Consider the following 14,142-nt stretch of genomic DNA (forward strand, 5'->3'; position numbering starts at 1 on the left):
ATGTTGGCTACACTCTAGAGTAGGATACTTTCTACTTCAATCTCATATGGGTGAGCTTTATTTGATAATCTTATCTCACAAAAATGTAATTCGGTTACTCTATGTTTTTCTAAACATCACATGATTGTTCATTCAATTTTTAAAAGTTAATTTTAAAAATAAAAATAGGAGATTCAAACACCCAAACTTGCTACTGTATAAATCCTAATGAGGGCCTTTTTTTTCTTCAAAGTAGCAAAAAATGAAATGTGTCAGGGCATGTGTTGGTGTTTTTACAAATTTTTTTTAATAGAAGGTATTACATTTTTTGATATTTTCTTCAAGAAACCGCCGCAGAATCAGAGACCTAGCCACATTGGTTCTGCAGAATTAAGAGACTGACTAAGTGCCATGACTATTGGACACAGAATGCAGAACCCACATGAAATGTGGTCATTTGATTGGCTAACTCCTCCACCTGACGTACTTACGAGTTACGATCATTGTCCTAGCAGGATAAAACCCGTGTGTCCAACAATTTTTACTGTAATCTGCCCTCAGATGGGGGCCAGGGTCTTCCCACACTTCGCATGTGAGAGTACATTTCGAACCAGAAAGGCTGCTTTCATATTTTCTACAAGGATGGCGAAGGGGAAGACATCGTCATTGGAGTCGCCGTCCATCCATACGTATACCCATGTGCCTCTCAATCCGCGACAGAGAACGTTCAGTTGCAGCGGTACATAAAAAAAAAATGTGCCACACAATTGCATATGTGTTTCTTAAATAACTCATGAAGCGTCCATGTACTGGCAAGTGCCCGTCCAAATCAGTGGATGTTAGCAACCAACAATTCCAGAAACAAATTACTGAAGATTGTTTTCGTTCGAATGGTGACTGACAGAGAGAGTGTGGTGGGCTGTTATGGTGGCACACCGGCTCTTAATGTTAGATTTGATGTTCACATGGGCAGCTCGATACTTAAGCAATGTGGGTGGTCCTCTAAACGCCATTGTTTCGAGGCATACGGATTTCACTTTCCGGTGGTATCTCTGTTGCCATGGCCGAAGAACGTTCCTCTCAGCAGCCGCTTCTTCCTAACGATGCTCACCACGATGAGCTTCGCGTTAAGAGCACCAACTTTCTCAAACTTTCTGTGAAATATGGCTTAAAATTTGTCATGTGGGCGATCTTCCTTACGGTGGTGACCGTCATATATCTGATTCCCAGCGATTTCATGAACGATTTGTTCAACGAATGGAATGATCTGACCGACGGGACCATATTTGGTGATGCAGGTAATAACCAAATGAAGAGCTCTCCTTCCATTTTTTCTTTTCTCATAAGCAGAATCAACAGAAATAGACCAAGGGGTTTGGCGTAGCGGGTTGGGGGCCTAGGCCGTTTGACGGGCAGCCTAGGTTCAAATCCCATGGGCCTCACCCCTTGCGTAAGCCGAAGCTTGGCGACTCCCTGGGGTCGAGGGGTAAGCTAATCGACACTCTGAGATTAGAGCTCACCACAACACAAAGCTCCGAAACTGTTTAGTTTTGTTATTTTTTTTTTACCGATCGACTAGAGTTTTATATATATATATATATATATATATATATATATATATATATATATATATATATATATATATATATATATATATATATATATATATATATATATATCCGCCGGCTTTGAGAGTAAGGCACGAGAGTTTCAGGTTTTGAGAGCTTTGTTTATCGCCTCTGTATTTTCTTACATCTTGCTGATGAACCGTGTAAATCTTGTGTATTCTGTTGTTTGCTTATATTTATCTTGGGGTTTGCTTCGTGGTTGTCTCTGGTTTCCATAACAATAGTATTGCTACTATTTTTTTAGGAGGCTTCTTTCTGTTGTTCAGTGCCCCTGTTCTGGTACTCGCGCTTCTGGGGACAGTGTACGTCGCCTTGTTTCCCAGGGAGTATGACGAGTATGCGTTCTCCATATTTGAGTGCTGAAGAATTTTTTGTCATGCCTGCTTTCAGTTATAATTGGAATGTTTAACTTGATGAAACACCTAGTATTGACGTATCTCAGTATCTGAGTTCGTTTTCAGGAAGAAGAAGGGCAAGTTGCCGTCTTTCAGCTTGTGGACTTTCCCTGTTCTTGTTGATGGACCTTTTGGAGTGGTTTCTGCTGCAGAACTTATTGTCATTGTTGTGTTTGCATCTTATATTATTTGGGCAACAATCGCCTATGTTATAACGGGCATTCGTTTCATATCTGGACCGAGTTCCCATTTGAAAGAGAAAGTGTAATTCAGCTTTTCCTCACTTTATCATTTCTGCAAATCCATTGTTGGTATGAACATTAGGTTGTTCTAGTTTAATGCTTGGGTAAAGCCATTGACTTGCATCTCTTCTAAAAATAATTTGGATTTTTTCATATCATTAGGTGTCATGGAGATACTAACAGTTATGTTCACTAGAATGAATTTTGGTTCTCCACTTTGTCATGGTTGCTTGGATATCAACGATGAGACTGATATCTTCCTAATGAAAAGCTCATCATGCACACTCTTGTGTACTTCTTGTTAACAGTGGAAGACTGTGATTTCTTTGAAGCTTAAATGTGTTGACTTATTTCTTCATATCCTTGATATGCACTGTGCTTCTTGTCTTATTATATGGTCAACGAATTTGACAAATTTTAAGTTTTGTGATTACCTTACTGGTTTGGGTTACTCCAAGTATGCGCACCGTATATTCTCTTTCCTTTCCAGAGTGTTCTCTTATAAAAATGAGATGTCAACATGGTTGATGTTTCCTATACCTTCTTGCTTTATTTGGTTTCTCTGCACCAATACTTCAGAATAAGAAAAAAAATAACCAAAAACCATGTTACCATCACGAAGATGAAAATAAGTATGAACCTGTCACCTGCCAAAACTCAACTCTAGAAAATTACAGAATCACTTGTAAAATATTATTTCTATATCATAGTAAAAATTCTCGGTCTCGACTCTCGACTATATCTCTGCAAGGCAATTTCTCACAATAATATAGGTTTAATTGATAAAATCTCAGGAAAATCTTGGACAAATCTCAGTGCTTAAACATTAAAATACATACATATATATAGCAGAAATAAGTAAGAAAATAACACGTTTAGATAATAAATACACATAATAAAATAAATAAGTAAAAAATATAAAATAAAGAAAAGAAAACATATTTAAGATATAGAAACAAAGTAAAAGAGTAAAAGTAACTGATAGTATTGTGATATTTTTCCTGTATTATCATCTTATCAATTTACAGTGATATTTTCAAAATATCGCCTATATCTGTGACTATGTTCTGTATAACTCAAACCTTTAAATTGATAATTTAGAGGAGACAGTTGCCTGCAAGAGTTTTGAGTAGGTTGAGGCTCCAAAGAACTTCAAAGTTTAGAATTAATGGCACTGTTTGATCGCCTAACAGTATTAAAACACCCAAAGTTCATGACTGCTAATGAGCTGAGAACTTTCTTCTCCGACCCTATCAATTATACCATGGTCAATTAGAAACATGGAGGGACAGTTAGATGTTCATTGATTGTTTAGAGAATAACAGACATGATTATCTCTGCCAACTTATTAGCTAAAAACTTAAAATTAACAAGAGTATAAATGTTAGTGGAAAATTAGAAATATGAAAATGCAAGCTACTTTTACACAAACAATTTATGGCTAGTTTGCTCCTTCCATTGGCTTTGAAGATAATTTGTAACTATATAAAATCCTTAGTATATTTCTGTGACTGCTAATGCATATTGGATAAAAAAAAACCACTACCTAGTTTGCTTTAACTCTCCACACTGTACCTGAGGTTCTTAGCATATTAAAGGCCACAAATAACTCTTAGCATATTGAGTTATGATAGAGAAGTATACCAATATAAAAAACTAGAATGAAAAAGATGTGACTAGAATGACTTTTACAAGCCAAAAAGATGTTTTTTTTAGACTAAAAGAAATCTTTGCTTTACAAATATTGTTTTTATATGGAAAACTAAATTATAATTATCCTATTGCGAATATCAGATGTTGCAAAATACTTTTGTAATCCACTGCTCCAAATACTTTCTTGTTACAAAAGATTAGGTTGTTCTTCTATAGACGATTCCTTTGTGTTTTGATCATCCTAAGTACATATTATGAGTCTTGATTCTGCAACCGTTGATGATTCTGTCCCTTTCTTGAAATCATTGATTTTTCGTTCGAAAGATAGTCATGCAATAGTGATTTAACTGTTGTTCATTGTGATTTTGCAGTTGTTTAATGTTGGATATTCTGGGATTCGGCTTTGCATCAATTGGAATGTTTTGCATCATGTTTTTGTTTTTACCCATATCTAGAGGTTCTAGTCTTCTCCGCCTTATAGATATTCCATTTGAACATGCAACAAGATACCACATCTGGGTGGGACATGTTACAATGATGCTCTTCACCTTGCACGGTCTTTCTTTCATTGTGTCCTTTGCAGTACAGGGTAACCTGCAATATAAGGTCAGCATAAACCTGGCATTTGATTCTGCTTTTTGTGACTTTTTATTGTATCATTAATTTGCATTTTGTCATGAACATGGATCAATGCAATTGAATTAAAAAGAGGATAAAAAAGGAAGAAGAGGCGGGGTTGCATCTGTCTAGGTTGATATTGATATCTAGTTTAAGAATCATGAGTTCTTAGATGTGAATAGTACTTAAGCATTGACTTGAAAAGATAGTTTTTTCTTCCTGTGAGTTATCAAACATGGTTGCCTTTTCTTTGTCCGGAGGCATTCAATTAATACCACTTATTAAGAGGATTGGTTCTTTACATTCCAATTATAGTCCTTTATGATGGTTCTTGAGAATTTATTTTGGATTATTTTAATGGATTTTCTTGGCCAGAATGGAGTACTCTAATGGAAAAGCACCAAAAGTGAAATGGCTTTCTTTGTCATTTTCTGGAACAGTTCTATTAACTAGAGCAAACAGGGGTACTCATGGGGACTTGTTAATGAATGATTTAGAAGTCAACTAGGACCTTTTTTTCTGGGACCCTGATGTAGGAGCAAAGCAATAAAACTTGGGACTAACAGAGACCATTTCTTTGTTGTTTGTGAAATTGATAGTGAGTGATTTTCTAGCTGGTTTATGAACTTTATATGGTTGAGTTTGAAATTCACATGTTAATGTGTATGATTGTGTGATACTGATGAAACGAGAAAAGAGTATGTGGCAAAATATTCGTGCAAATTTTAGACATGATTTGCAACATTTGTGGCTGTCATAGTGCTTTGGATACCAACTTTTCTAGTGCCTTAGGAGCTATTTACCACAAGGAGACAGAAATGCTGAAGTTGATAGTTGCATTGTAATGGCTTTTGAGAGGGCAGAGTTCCCCCTGTTATGTGTGTGGATCTCTAAAGGAAGACAAGATGCTACAGTGATCTGGGAACCTTATTATCAACTCTGGAAACGGTCTATATTTATTTTCATAGTCACCAGGGTCATTGCTTATGATAGTGTTTCAAACTGTCCAAAGACCCGTGTTCATGGGTAGCTACAGACACAATCTGATACCTGTAATCAGGCCTTGCTAACACAGAAAATCTGCTGCCAATATATAAACTGACTGAATATACGTGAAGACAAAAAAGAAGAATAATAATACACCAACGATGAAGAGGTGTCAACACAAAAGGTAATATTTCAGAATGATCGACAGATGAAATAAAATCTGGTTTAATACCAAAAAAGACAAGATTTGCAGTTTAAGATTTTTGCAAAACATGAAACACAGATTTGATGTCAAAATAATTTGAGTTTTGGATTAAATATTTGATGTCAAAGAGAAATATATGCTATTTTGAAGAGAGAAACCCAAAATAGAACAGAACGACTGATTTGATGTCAAAATACTTTGAGTTTTAGATGGAATACTTGATGTCAAAAAGGGACTATATGCTATTTTGAAGGAAAGAATTCAAAAGAGAACGGAACGACGAGAAAAGAAGAAGAAAATTGAATAAGAATAGAGAGGGAGAGAGTTTCTGACTAGAAGATCAAATTTCAGATCTCTATGAGCACACCTTTTGGAAGAAATCCACAGCCTTGCTCTGATACCATGAAAATAATTTAAATATCAAATATTTGAGTGCCACCGCAATCACCTTTCAACAAGAAGTAGAGAGAAGGAGAAAGAGAGAAAAGGAGAAGCACAGAAAAAACGGCAGCCACACTGCTATGTGTGTGCCCTAATCTCTTTTATATGTGGCTTGATATGTTAAAATTGTAATCTCATAGTTAATCTCATATGTGAGATTAAATCTATCATATGTAATCTTATCCTTTAGTTTAGCTTCTTAGTTTAGTTAGAATTAGGCTAGTTAGAATAACTTTTATTTTTTTGTTTTAGGACATTGAAATAGACTTATGCCTTTATTGACTTTTCAGTCAATAAAGCATAAAGCATTGTTTGTTTTAGGACATTCAAATAGGCTTATGCCTTTATTGACTTTTCAGTCAATAAAGCATAAAGCATTGATTGGAGTTGATGGACTCCCAACGACTCTAATTAGAGTCGTTGGGAGCCCAACGACTCCCCCTCTCTAAGATCCTTTTCAACCCTATAAATATGGGCTTTTACTTCTTGTTTATTACAACTTTTTGTGTGGGTTTATCCCACGTTAATGAGATATATTTATTCTCTCTTGGTGTGTGCACTCTTTTGAATATTTTGGTTCTTGTGAGTGTGTTGAATGAACCTTTGTGTTCATTGACAAAGATCTTTTATGAGCTTCTTTTTGAAGTTCCGTTTGGGGTTCTATTTCCTTACATGGTATCATAGCGACGATTGTGATCAAGCTACTTATCTTGGTGCATTGGGAAGCGTGCCACTCAAGTTTTGAAGGAGAAGAGGCGTTCTTCTAGTATATATAAAAGAGTGATCAACAAGCTTGGAGGTGTGTTCGTATCTACCATTCGTGGTAGAGTACATCTTTCTTCTCTACTCTCATTGAGGTTCTTTCTTCTTCTCCTTATTAAGCCTTGTAAAATGGATGACAATGATAACGTCACCATTAAACCCATTAAGCTTAATGATTCAAACTACATCACATGGGCTTCAATTATGAAGCATCTTATATAGGGAAAGGGATTATGGGGATTAGTAGATGGAACCGATATGGAACCTACATTAATCCTCACTAAGGATGAAGGAGAGAAAGAAATACCTCTTACAGAGATAAAAAGGATCAAGGTCATTTCCACTTATGAAAAAAAATAGATGGAATGGCGAATGGGTCATGCCAAAATTATGTCTTGGCTTATTACAAGTGTTGACATAAAGAAATGCTCGAGTCTTGCAAAATTTGAGCATGCTAATGATGCATGGGATTACCTTAAGAGAATGTATTATCTTAAGGATATTGCACATGTGTGTAATTTACAAATTAAAGTTCGAAATATGGTTCAAGGAGACAAGAGCATTAGAGAATACTATAATAGCTTGTCAGAATTGTGGGAAGAGTTAGCTCTTCTTAAACGAAAGTGACATTGTTCACAAGATATTGAATTCAGACAAAATCTAATCAATACGGAGCATTTTTTTTATTTTATTAGTGGATTACGATCGAAATTTGAATCCACTAAGTCTATTTTTCTCCATCGTGGAAAAGTGTCGTCAATAGAAGATACAATAGAGGAGTTGAGTATGAAAGAAAATAGACTAAAAAGTAAAATTTTCAATAGCGATGATGACTCAATTCTAGCCGTCTCGAAACCTGAAAACCTTGTTAGGACTTATAAGCCTCCCAACTATGGAAGAGGAAATGATTATTTTGAGAAAAAGAAAATTATTTGCTACTATTGTCGTGAACCTGGACATGTGAAAACTCACTGCCCAAAATTAAAGAGACCTTATAAGAAAAAGGTTGCTTCTGTCGGACCACCACAAGAATCAAACGAAACATCTATTGGGAGTATGTCTCTTGCACAATTTGTGAAAGCAATCGGACCACTACTCAAGGGAGCATCTTCATCTACGGGAGCTGCTATGTCTTCTATGAGCACTTCCGATCCAGGTAAAACTCTATGGCTTCTTGACTTAGGTGCTTCTTTTCATATGACTCCGAATGTTGATATATTATCTGAATGTCATAACTCAAATGGATCTAATATTTTTACTGCCGATGAAACATCATTAGAAATCGAAGCAAGAGGGAATTTTGAAAAAATTTCTCAAAACTTAAAAGGATTTCATATTCCACAAATTAGATATATTCTCAAATTAAATCTCAATCTCTTGTCTGTTCTCAACTATCTGACCATGGATATAATGTTTCCTTCTCCTGTCGTGGTTGTCAAGTGCAGGATCACCAGTCAGGGAAGCTGATTGAGGAAGGCCATAAAGAAAGAGACTTATACTACATTGACTTTTTAGAAATTCTCAAATTTACGCTTTGTTGTAATGTTCAAAAAATGAACTTGAATCTATGGCACATGAGACTTGGTCATCCTCGCATATCCAAGATTCATTTTTTTCCAAATATGAAAAACTTTTGTAATTCTGAAACATTTAAATGTGAAAAATGTATTCTGAGAAAAATGACGAAATTACCCTTTTAAGAAAGAAATTTTGTCTCCTCTCGGCCTATTGAGTTAGTGTATTCAAATGTATGGGGTCCTGCACCTGTTATATCCAAAGTTTTTTTTTTATATTATGTCATTTTTATAGATGATTTTACAAGACATACTTAGATTTATTTTCTAAAACATAAATCCGAAGTATTTTTTCATTTTCAAATATTTCATAAACTAGTTAAGAATCAATTTAAGAATGAGATCTCCATTTTTCACACTGATTCAGGGGAAAATTTTTTGTCAAAAGAATTTAACGATTACTTAAATTTACATGATATTTCACATCAAAGATCATGCCCATATACCCCACAGCAAAATGGTGTAGCAGAAAGAAAACATAGGCATATTATAGAAACAATAAGAACCCTACTCGTCACTCATCTAGTTCCAAAAAAAAATTAGGCCAAAGCCACTCTAACCGCGATATATCTCATTAATTGAATGCTATCCTCTGTATTAAGCAATATTTTGAAAAACTCTTTAAACAAATCCCAAATTATTCAAGGTTAAGGGTATTTGGTTGTAAATGTTTTGTTTTCTTCAATAAAAATAACAAACTCTCACCTCATGCTATTCCATGAGTGTTTCTTGGTTATGCAAGCAATAAAAAAGGTTATAGATGCATTGATCTTAAAATTAGAAAGTTATATATGTTACGAAATGTATCCTTCTTAGAAAATGAAAGTTTTTTTGAAATTAAAAACTCTACAGAAATTGATGAATATTCCTTTTTACTGGACTTAGTTCCAGAGATTGATAAGGAAGATGTTGATCAAGAAGATCAAAATGTGATAAGTACTGAATCATCTCATCCATAATGTATTCAATACTTCAGACGACGTAACCTAGAGCAACCTTATGCTTTAGAAAAATATACTAAAATACACGATCATATAGAAGCAAGAAGATCATCTAGGGTGTCAAAAGTACATGAAAATTTTGTATCCTATGAGTCTTTTTCGCCAAAGTACTAAGCATATATTACCCTGTTACATTCTTACATAGAACCTTCTAATTATGATACTACAAAAGAACATCCCGAATGGGTTGAAGCTATGTCAACAGAGTTAAGTGCCTTAAAAAAGGTGAATACGTGGACTATTCAAGATATTCCATCAAGAAAGAAACCTATAGGATGTCATTGGGTATACAAAGTCAAAACCAAGAGTGATGGCACTCTTGAACGTTTTAAGACCCGACTAGTTGCTAAAGGCTATTCCCAGGAATATGGAATAGACTATGAAGAAACTTTTGCACCAGTCGCTAGAATGACCACTGTAAGAACTTTGATTGCTCTTGCCTCTATAAAGAAATGACATATCTTTCAGATGGATGTCAAGAATGTGTTCCTTAATGATAGTTTAGCTGAAGAAGTTTATATGGAACCTCCACCTGGTATTAAGATTCCTCAAGGAAAAGCTCTTTATTTACATAAGGCCTTATATGAACTTAAACAAGCCCCAAAGGCTTGGTATGAAAAATTTAGTCAAGTTATGCTTGCTTTTTGTTTTCAATTTTGTTGTATTGACATAACTTTGTTTATTAAGAAATCAAATGCAGGTATTATTATTTTTCTACTTTATGTGGACGACATGATCATCAGAGGAAGTGATAAATAAGGAGTTTACAACATCAAAAAATTTCTCAAAAACAATTTTGAAATGAGTGACTTGGGTTTCTTAAAATTTTCCTTGGAATCGAAGTGGCCTATTCTTCTAGAAGTTATTTACTAACTCAATAGAAATTTGCTCATGATATTATTGATAGGTCCGGAATCATAGACGAAAAGCATGTTGACACTCCTGAAGTCGTAAATGCCAAAATAAAGATTGATAATGGAGAACCACTTGAAAACCCATCACTTTACAGACAGCTTGTTGGGACATTGCCTTACCTTTTCATCACACGACCGGACATCGCACATTATTGTCCACACAGTAAGTCAATTCTGAAAGTGCAGTAGGATCGAGGCAACAAGCACTAGAGGGGGGGGGTGAATAGTGCTTTTAAAAATTGTCTGTGGAATTTTGACAGATTTTGCAATTCACAAAGCAAACACACAAAGAACACAATAATTTATCCTGGTTCGGTCTTTCCCGACCTACATCCAGTCCCCAAGCAAAACCCGCTTGAGATTTCCACTATCAATCTTGTGTAACTACAAGATCATACACAGACCAAATCCGGTCCCACTTCCAGTAACACACCTACTGAAAGCAAACAACTCCTTTAAACCAAGGAGTCCTTCCTTTTACAGAAAATTGAAATAAGTAACAACTTACAATACAACCTATGAGCCCTTCTTTTGAATGCAAATGAGATGCAATTGACTTTTGAGATTGTTGAAATACTCTACTCACGAATTCACTGTCTCTTAAAGGAATTTGAGTGAAAAACTGAAGTGAAAAATATCACGTGAGTAAGAAAATGAATATGAGTGAAAAACAAAGAGTAATTGATTCAAATTGATTGAATTGCAGTGCTTTTGAGTGTAAAATGCACTCATATTTATAGTTGAAAGTTTCTATACGTTGAGGGTATGAAAGGGTGTTAAAACAGTCCATTTTGAACGATCAAAACGTTTGAAAAATGAAAAGACATGCCTTTTTAAAGTTTCAGAAAAAACGACAAAATTAGTCGACTAGAACAGTAGTTAGTCGACTAATAATTAGCTATTAGTAGACTGACAGTTATTGTCAGTCGACTGATCTGTTAATCGAGCCGTTTGAAAAACTGAAGTTTTGAAACTTAGTCGACTAGAGACAAGTTAGTCGACTGATAATATCATCAGTAGACTGAAAAACCTTTCAGTCGACTGCTGCTAAAATTTTCTAAAAAAAACACAAGTTCTTTCCGGTCGACTGATAAAAGCATTAGTCGACTGCTGCTAAATTTTCAGAAAACATATGTTCTGTCCGGTCGACTAATAAAACCTTCGGTCGACTAATTTGATGAAAAGGACATTTTAGAAAATATGGCACGAAATGATTAGTCGACTGGTGAGTCTATTGGTCGACTAATAAACACGAAAATTTAAGAAAAGAGTTTTCTAAAAAGATTTTCATGAAGGTTTCTTTTAGAAAAGTTTTTCTAAAGATTTTTTAGGTGAAATGCAACCGAAATATGCGCTCTAAGTAAGGCTCTTACAAGAATCTAAGACTTTTAATGAATTTAACATTTGCACACTAGTCTTCAAAGATTCTTCATCGAATTCTTCAATTCTTGTCATCTTTCTTCATTGCCTTAGCTGAAATGCAGTTGATTCACTTGTTCATCATCAAAACCTTGTACTTGAAGTATCATGTACGACTTCATTGTCGTAACAAATTCCAGCATGCTCCTACTACTGTTCATATGGGAGCAGTATTACGAATTATCAGATATCTTAAAACCTCTATTTATAGAGGGGTTTTTTTGTCTGCTTCTTCTTCATTACAACTATCTGCTTATACTGATGTAGATTGGGGGGGGGGGTGATCCCAATGATCGACACTCAACTACTGGTCTTTGTGTGTTTTTAGGAGAATCTTTGATTTCTTAATGGTGCAAGAAGCAACAAAAAGTCTATTTTTCATCAACTGAAGCTGAGTACAGAGCCATGACTACAACCGCTATGGAAGTAGTATGGTTAAGAAGTCTGCTTCAAGACATGGGTGTTATGACTACGTGACCATCACAACTATGCTGCGACAACAAAAGCTCTATTTACATTGCAAGCAACCGGACATTCCACGAACGAACGAAGCATATCGAGATGGATTGCCACTATGTACGAGAATAATTTCTACACAACACCATTGATCTCCCATATGTTTCCTCAGAATATTAGCGGGCCGCTTTCTTTACCTAACCCTTTGCTGCTCCCCGGTTCCATTTTCTCTTAGACAAACTTTCGGTTGTCCAATCATAAGTTTGAGGGGAGGGGGGTTAAAATTGTAATCTCATAGTTGATCTCATATGTGAGATTAACTCTATCATAGGTAATCTTATCCTTTAGTTTAGCTTATTAGTTTAGTTAGAATTAGGCTAGTTAGAATAACTTTTATTTTTTAGTTTTAGGACATTGAAATAGGCTTATGCCTTTATTGACTTTTCAGTCAATAAAGCATAAAGCATTGTTTGTTTTAGGACATTCAAATAGGCTTATGCCTTTATTGACTTTTCAGTCAATAAAGTATAAAGCATTGATTGGAGTTGTTGGACTCCCAACGGTTCTAATTAGAGTCGTTGGGAGCCCAACGACTCCCCCTCTCTAAGCTCCTTTTCAGCCTTATAAATATGGGCTTTTACTTCTTGTTTGTTACAACTTTTTGTGTGGGTTTATCCCACGTTAATGAGATATATTTTTTCTCTCTTGGTGTGTGCACTCTTTTGAATATTTCGGTTCTTGTGAGTGTGTTGAATGAACTTTTGTGTTCATTGAGAAAGATCTTTTGTGAGCTTCTTTTTGAAGTTCCGTTTGGGGTTCTATTTCCTTACATGATATACATTGGACATAAACCTTTAAAATACAAATAAATTACTACATGCCATTACATAATGTAAAATGTGATTATAATATCAGATGCATGGATCTGGATTGGATCCAGATCCACTTATGCCTAATCACGTCTTATCAACAAGATCATGGTATATATATATATATATAGTGAGAGATAGGAACTGGTTCCTCTTAAGTCCATAAGGTGTGGATGGTACTGATTTTTGATGTTCCAAGCTATGTTTGATAAATTAGAACCCACAAACGTGTTTAACGTGATCCACTTATTAGGAATTGATTGTTGGATTATGATTTTTCATCAAAAAAGATTTTATTAGCTTTAAAATTTATAAAACTTTAAGCCATTTATTTTTTAATCTTTATGAAAACCTGCTCACATGTTATAATTGTCAAGGAATGAGAGTCTTCAAACACAAACAATAATGTCCACCAATAGGTACAAAATGGACAACCACAAAAGAACCCCACAAAGGAGCTCACTCACAAAACCCACAAAGGGGCACACTCACAAAACTCTCAAGAGAGCACACAAAGAAGACAATCTCATAAAAAAATGTTATTTTATTGATAGGGTATGCAAGAAGCATTAAAAGAATGAGGGGGTTCACCCCCTTTATATACACACAAAGAGCCCCAAATAGAGATGTTGGAACTAGTTTTACGGCTCTCTTTGTGGCTGTTGGACTAGCTCCAACGGCTAGTCAAAGCTTGTCAACATTGTGTTGACCAGTCAAAAAGAATAAAAAATACAGAAAAATAAAATATTTACAGGAATTAAATATACATATATAATACATATATACAAATATATATACGCATACAATACATATACATACATGGGTATGTATACATATAGGTACACATATATATGGAATAAATATACATTATATGTATATACAATTTAACAATAATTGGATGATTCAAAAGCTGAATCCTACTAAACAAGCCATGTAGATCACATCTGTAAAGTCATTCCAAAAAATAAAAAATTGAGACTGTCCTCACATATATGTACT

At 34.9% G+C, this 14,142-nt stretch overlaps 1 protein-coding gene across 1 annotated transcript in view; it reads left to right on the plus strand.

Moving 5' to 3' along the window:
* The first annotated feature begins 1,005 nt into the window (after positions 1-1,005).
* LOC149838562 (ferric reduction oxidase 7, chloroplastic-like) overlaps positions 1,006-14,142 on the plus strand; it is a 39,984-nt gene continuing 26,847 nt past the window's right edge. Inside the window, exons 1-4 of the mRNA XM_090007733.1 lie at positions 1,006-1,277; positions 1,852-1,942; positions 2,069-2,266; positions 4,269-4,503. Of these exons, the coding sequence (XP_089863859.1) occupies positions 1,040-1,277; positions 1,852-1,942; positions 2,069-2,266; positions 4,269-4,503 (762 nt within the window). The 5' untranslated portion in view covers positions 1,006-1,039. The remainder of the gene's footprint in view (positions 1,278-1,851; positions 1,943-2,068; positions 2,267-4,268; positions 4,504-14,142) is intronic.

Source organism: Nuphar pumila, chromosome 5 (assembly GCF_984573655.1).
Source record: "Nuphar pumila chromosome 5, dmNupPumi1.hap1.1, whole genome shotgun sequence".
Lineage (NCBI taxonomy): Eukaryota > Viridiplantae > Streptophyta > Magnoliopsida > Nymphaeales > Nymphaeaceae > Nuphar > Nuphar pumila.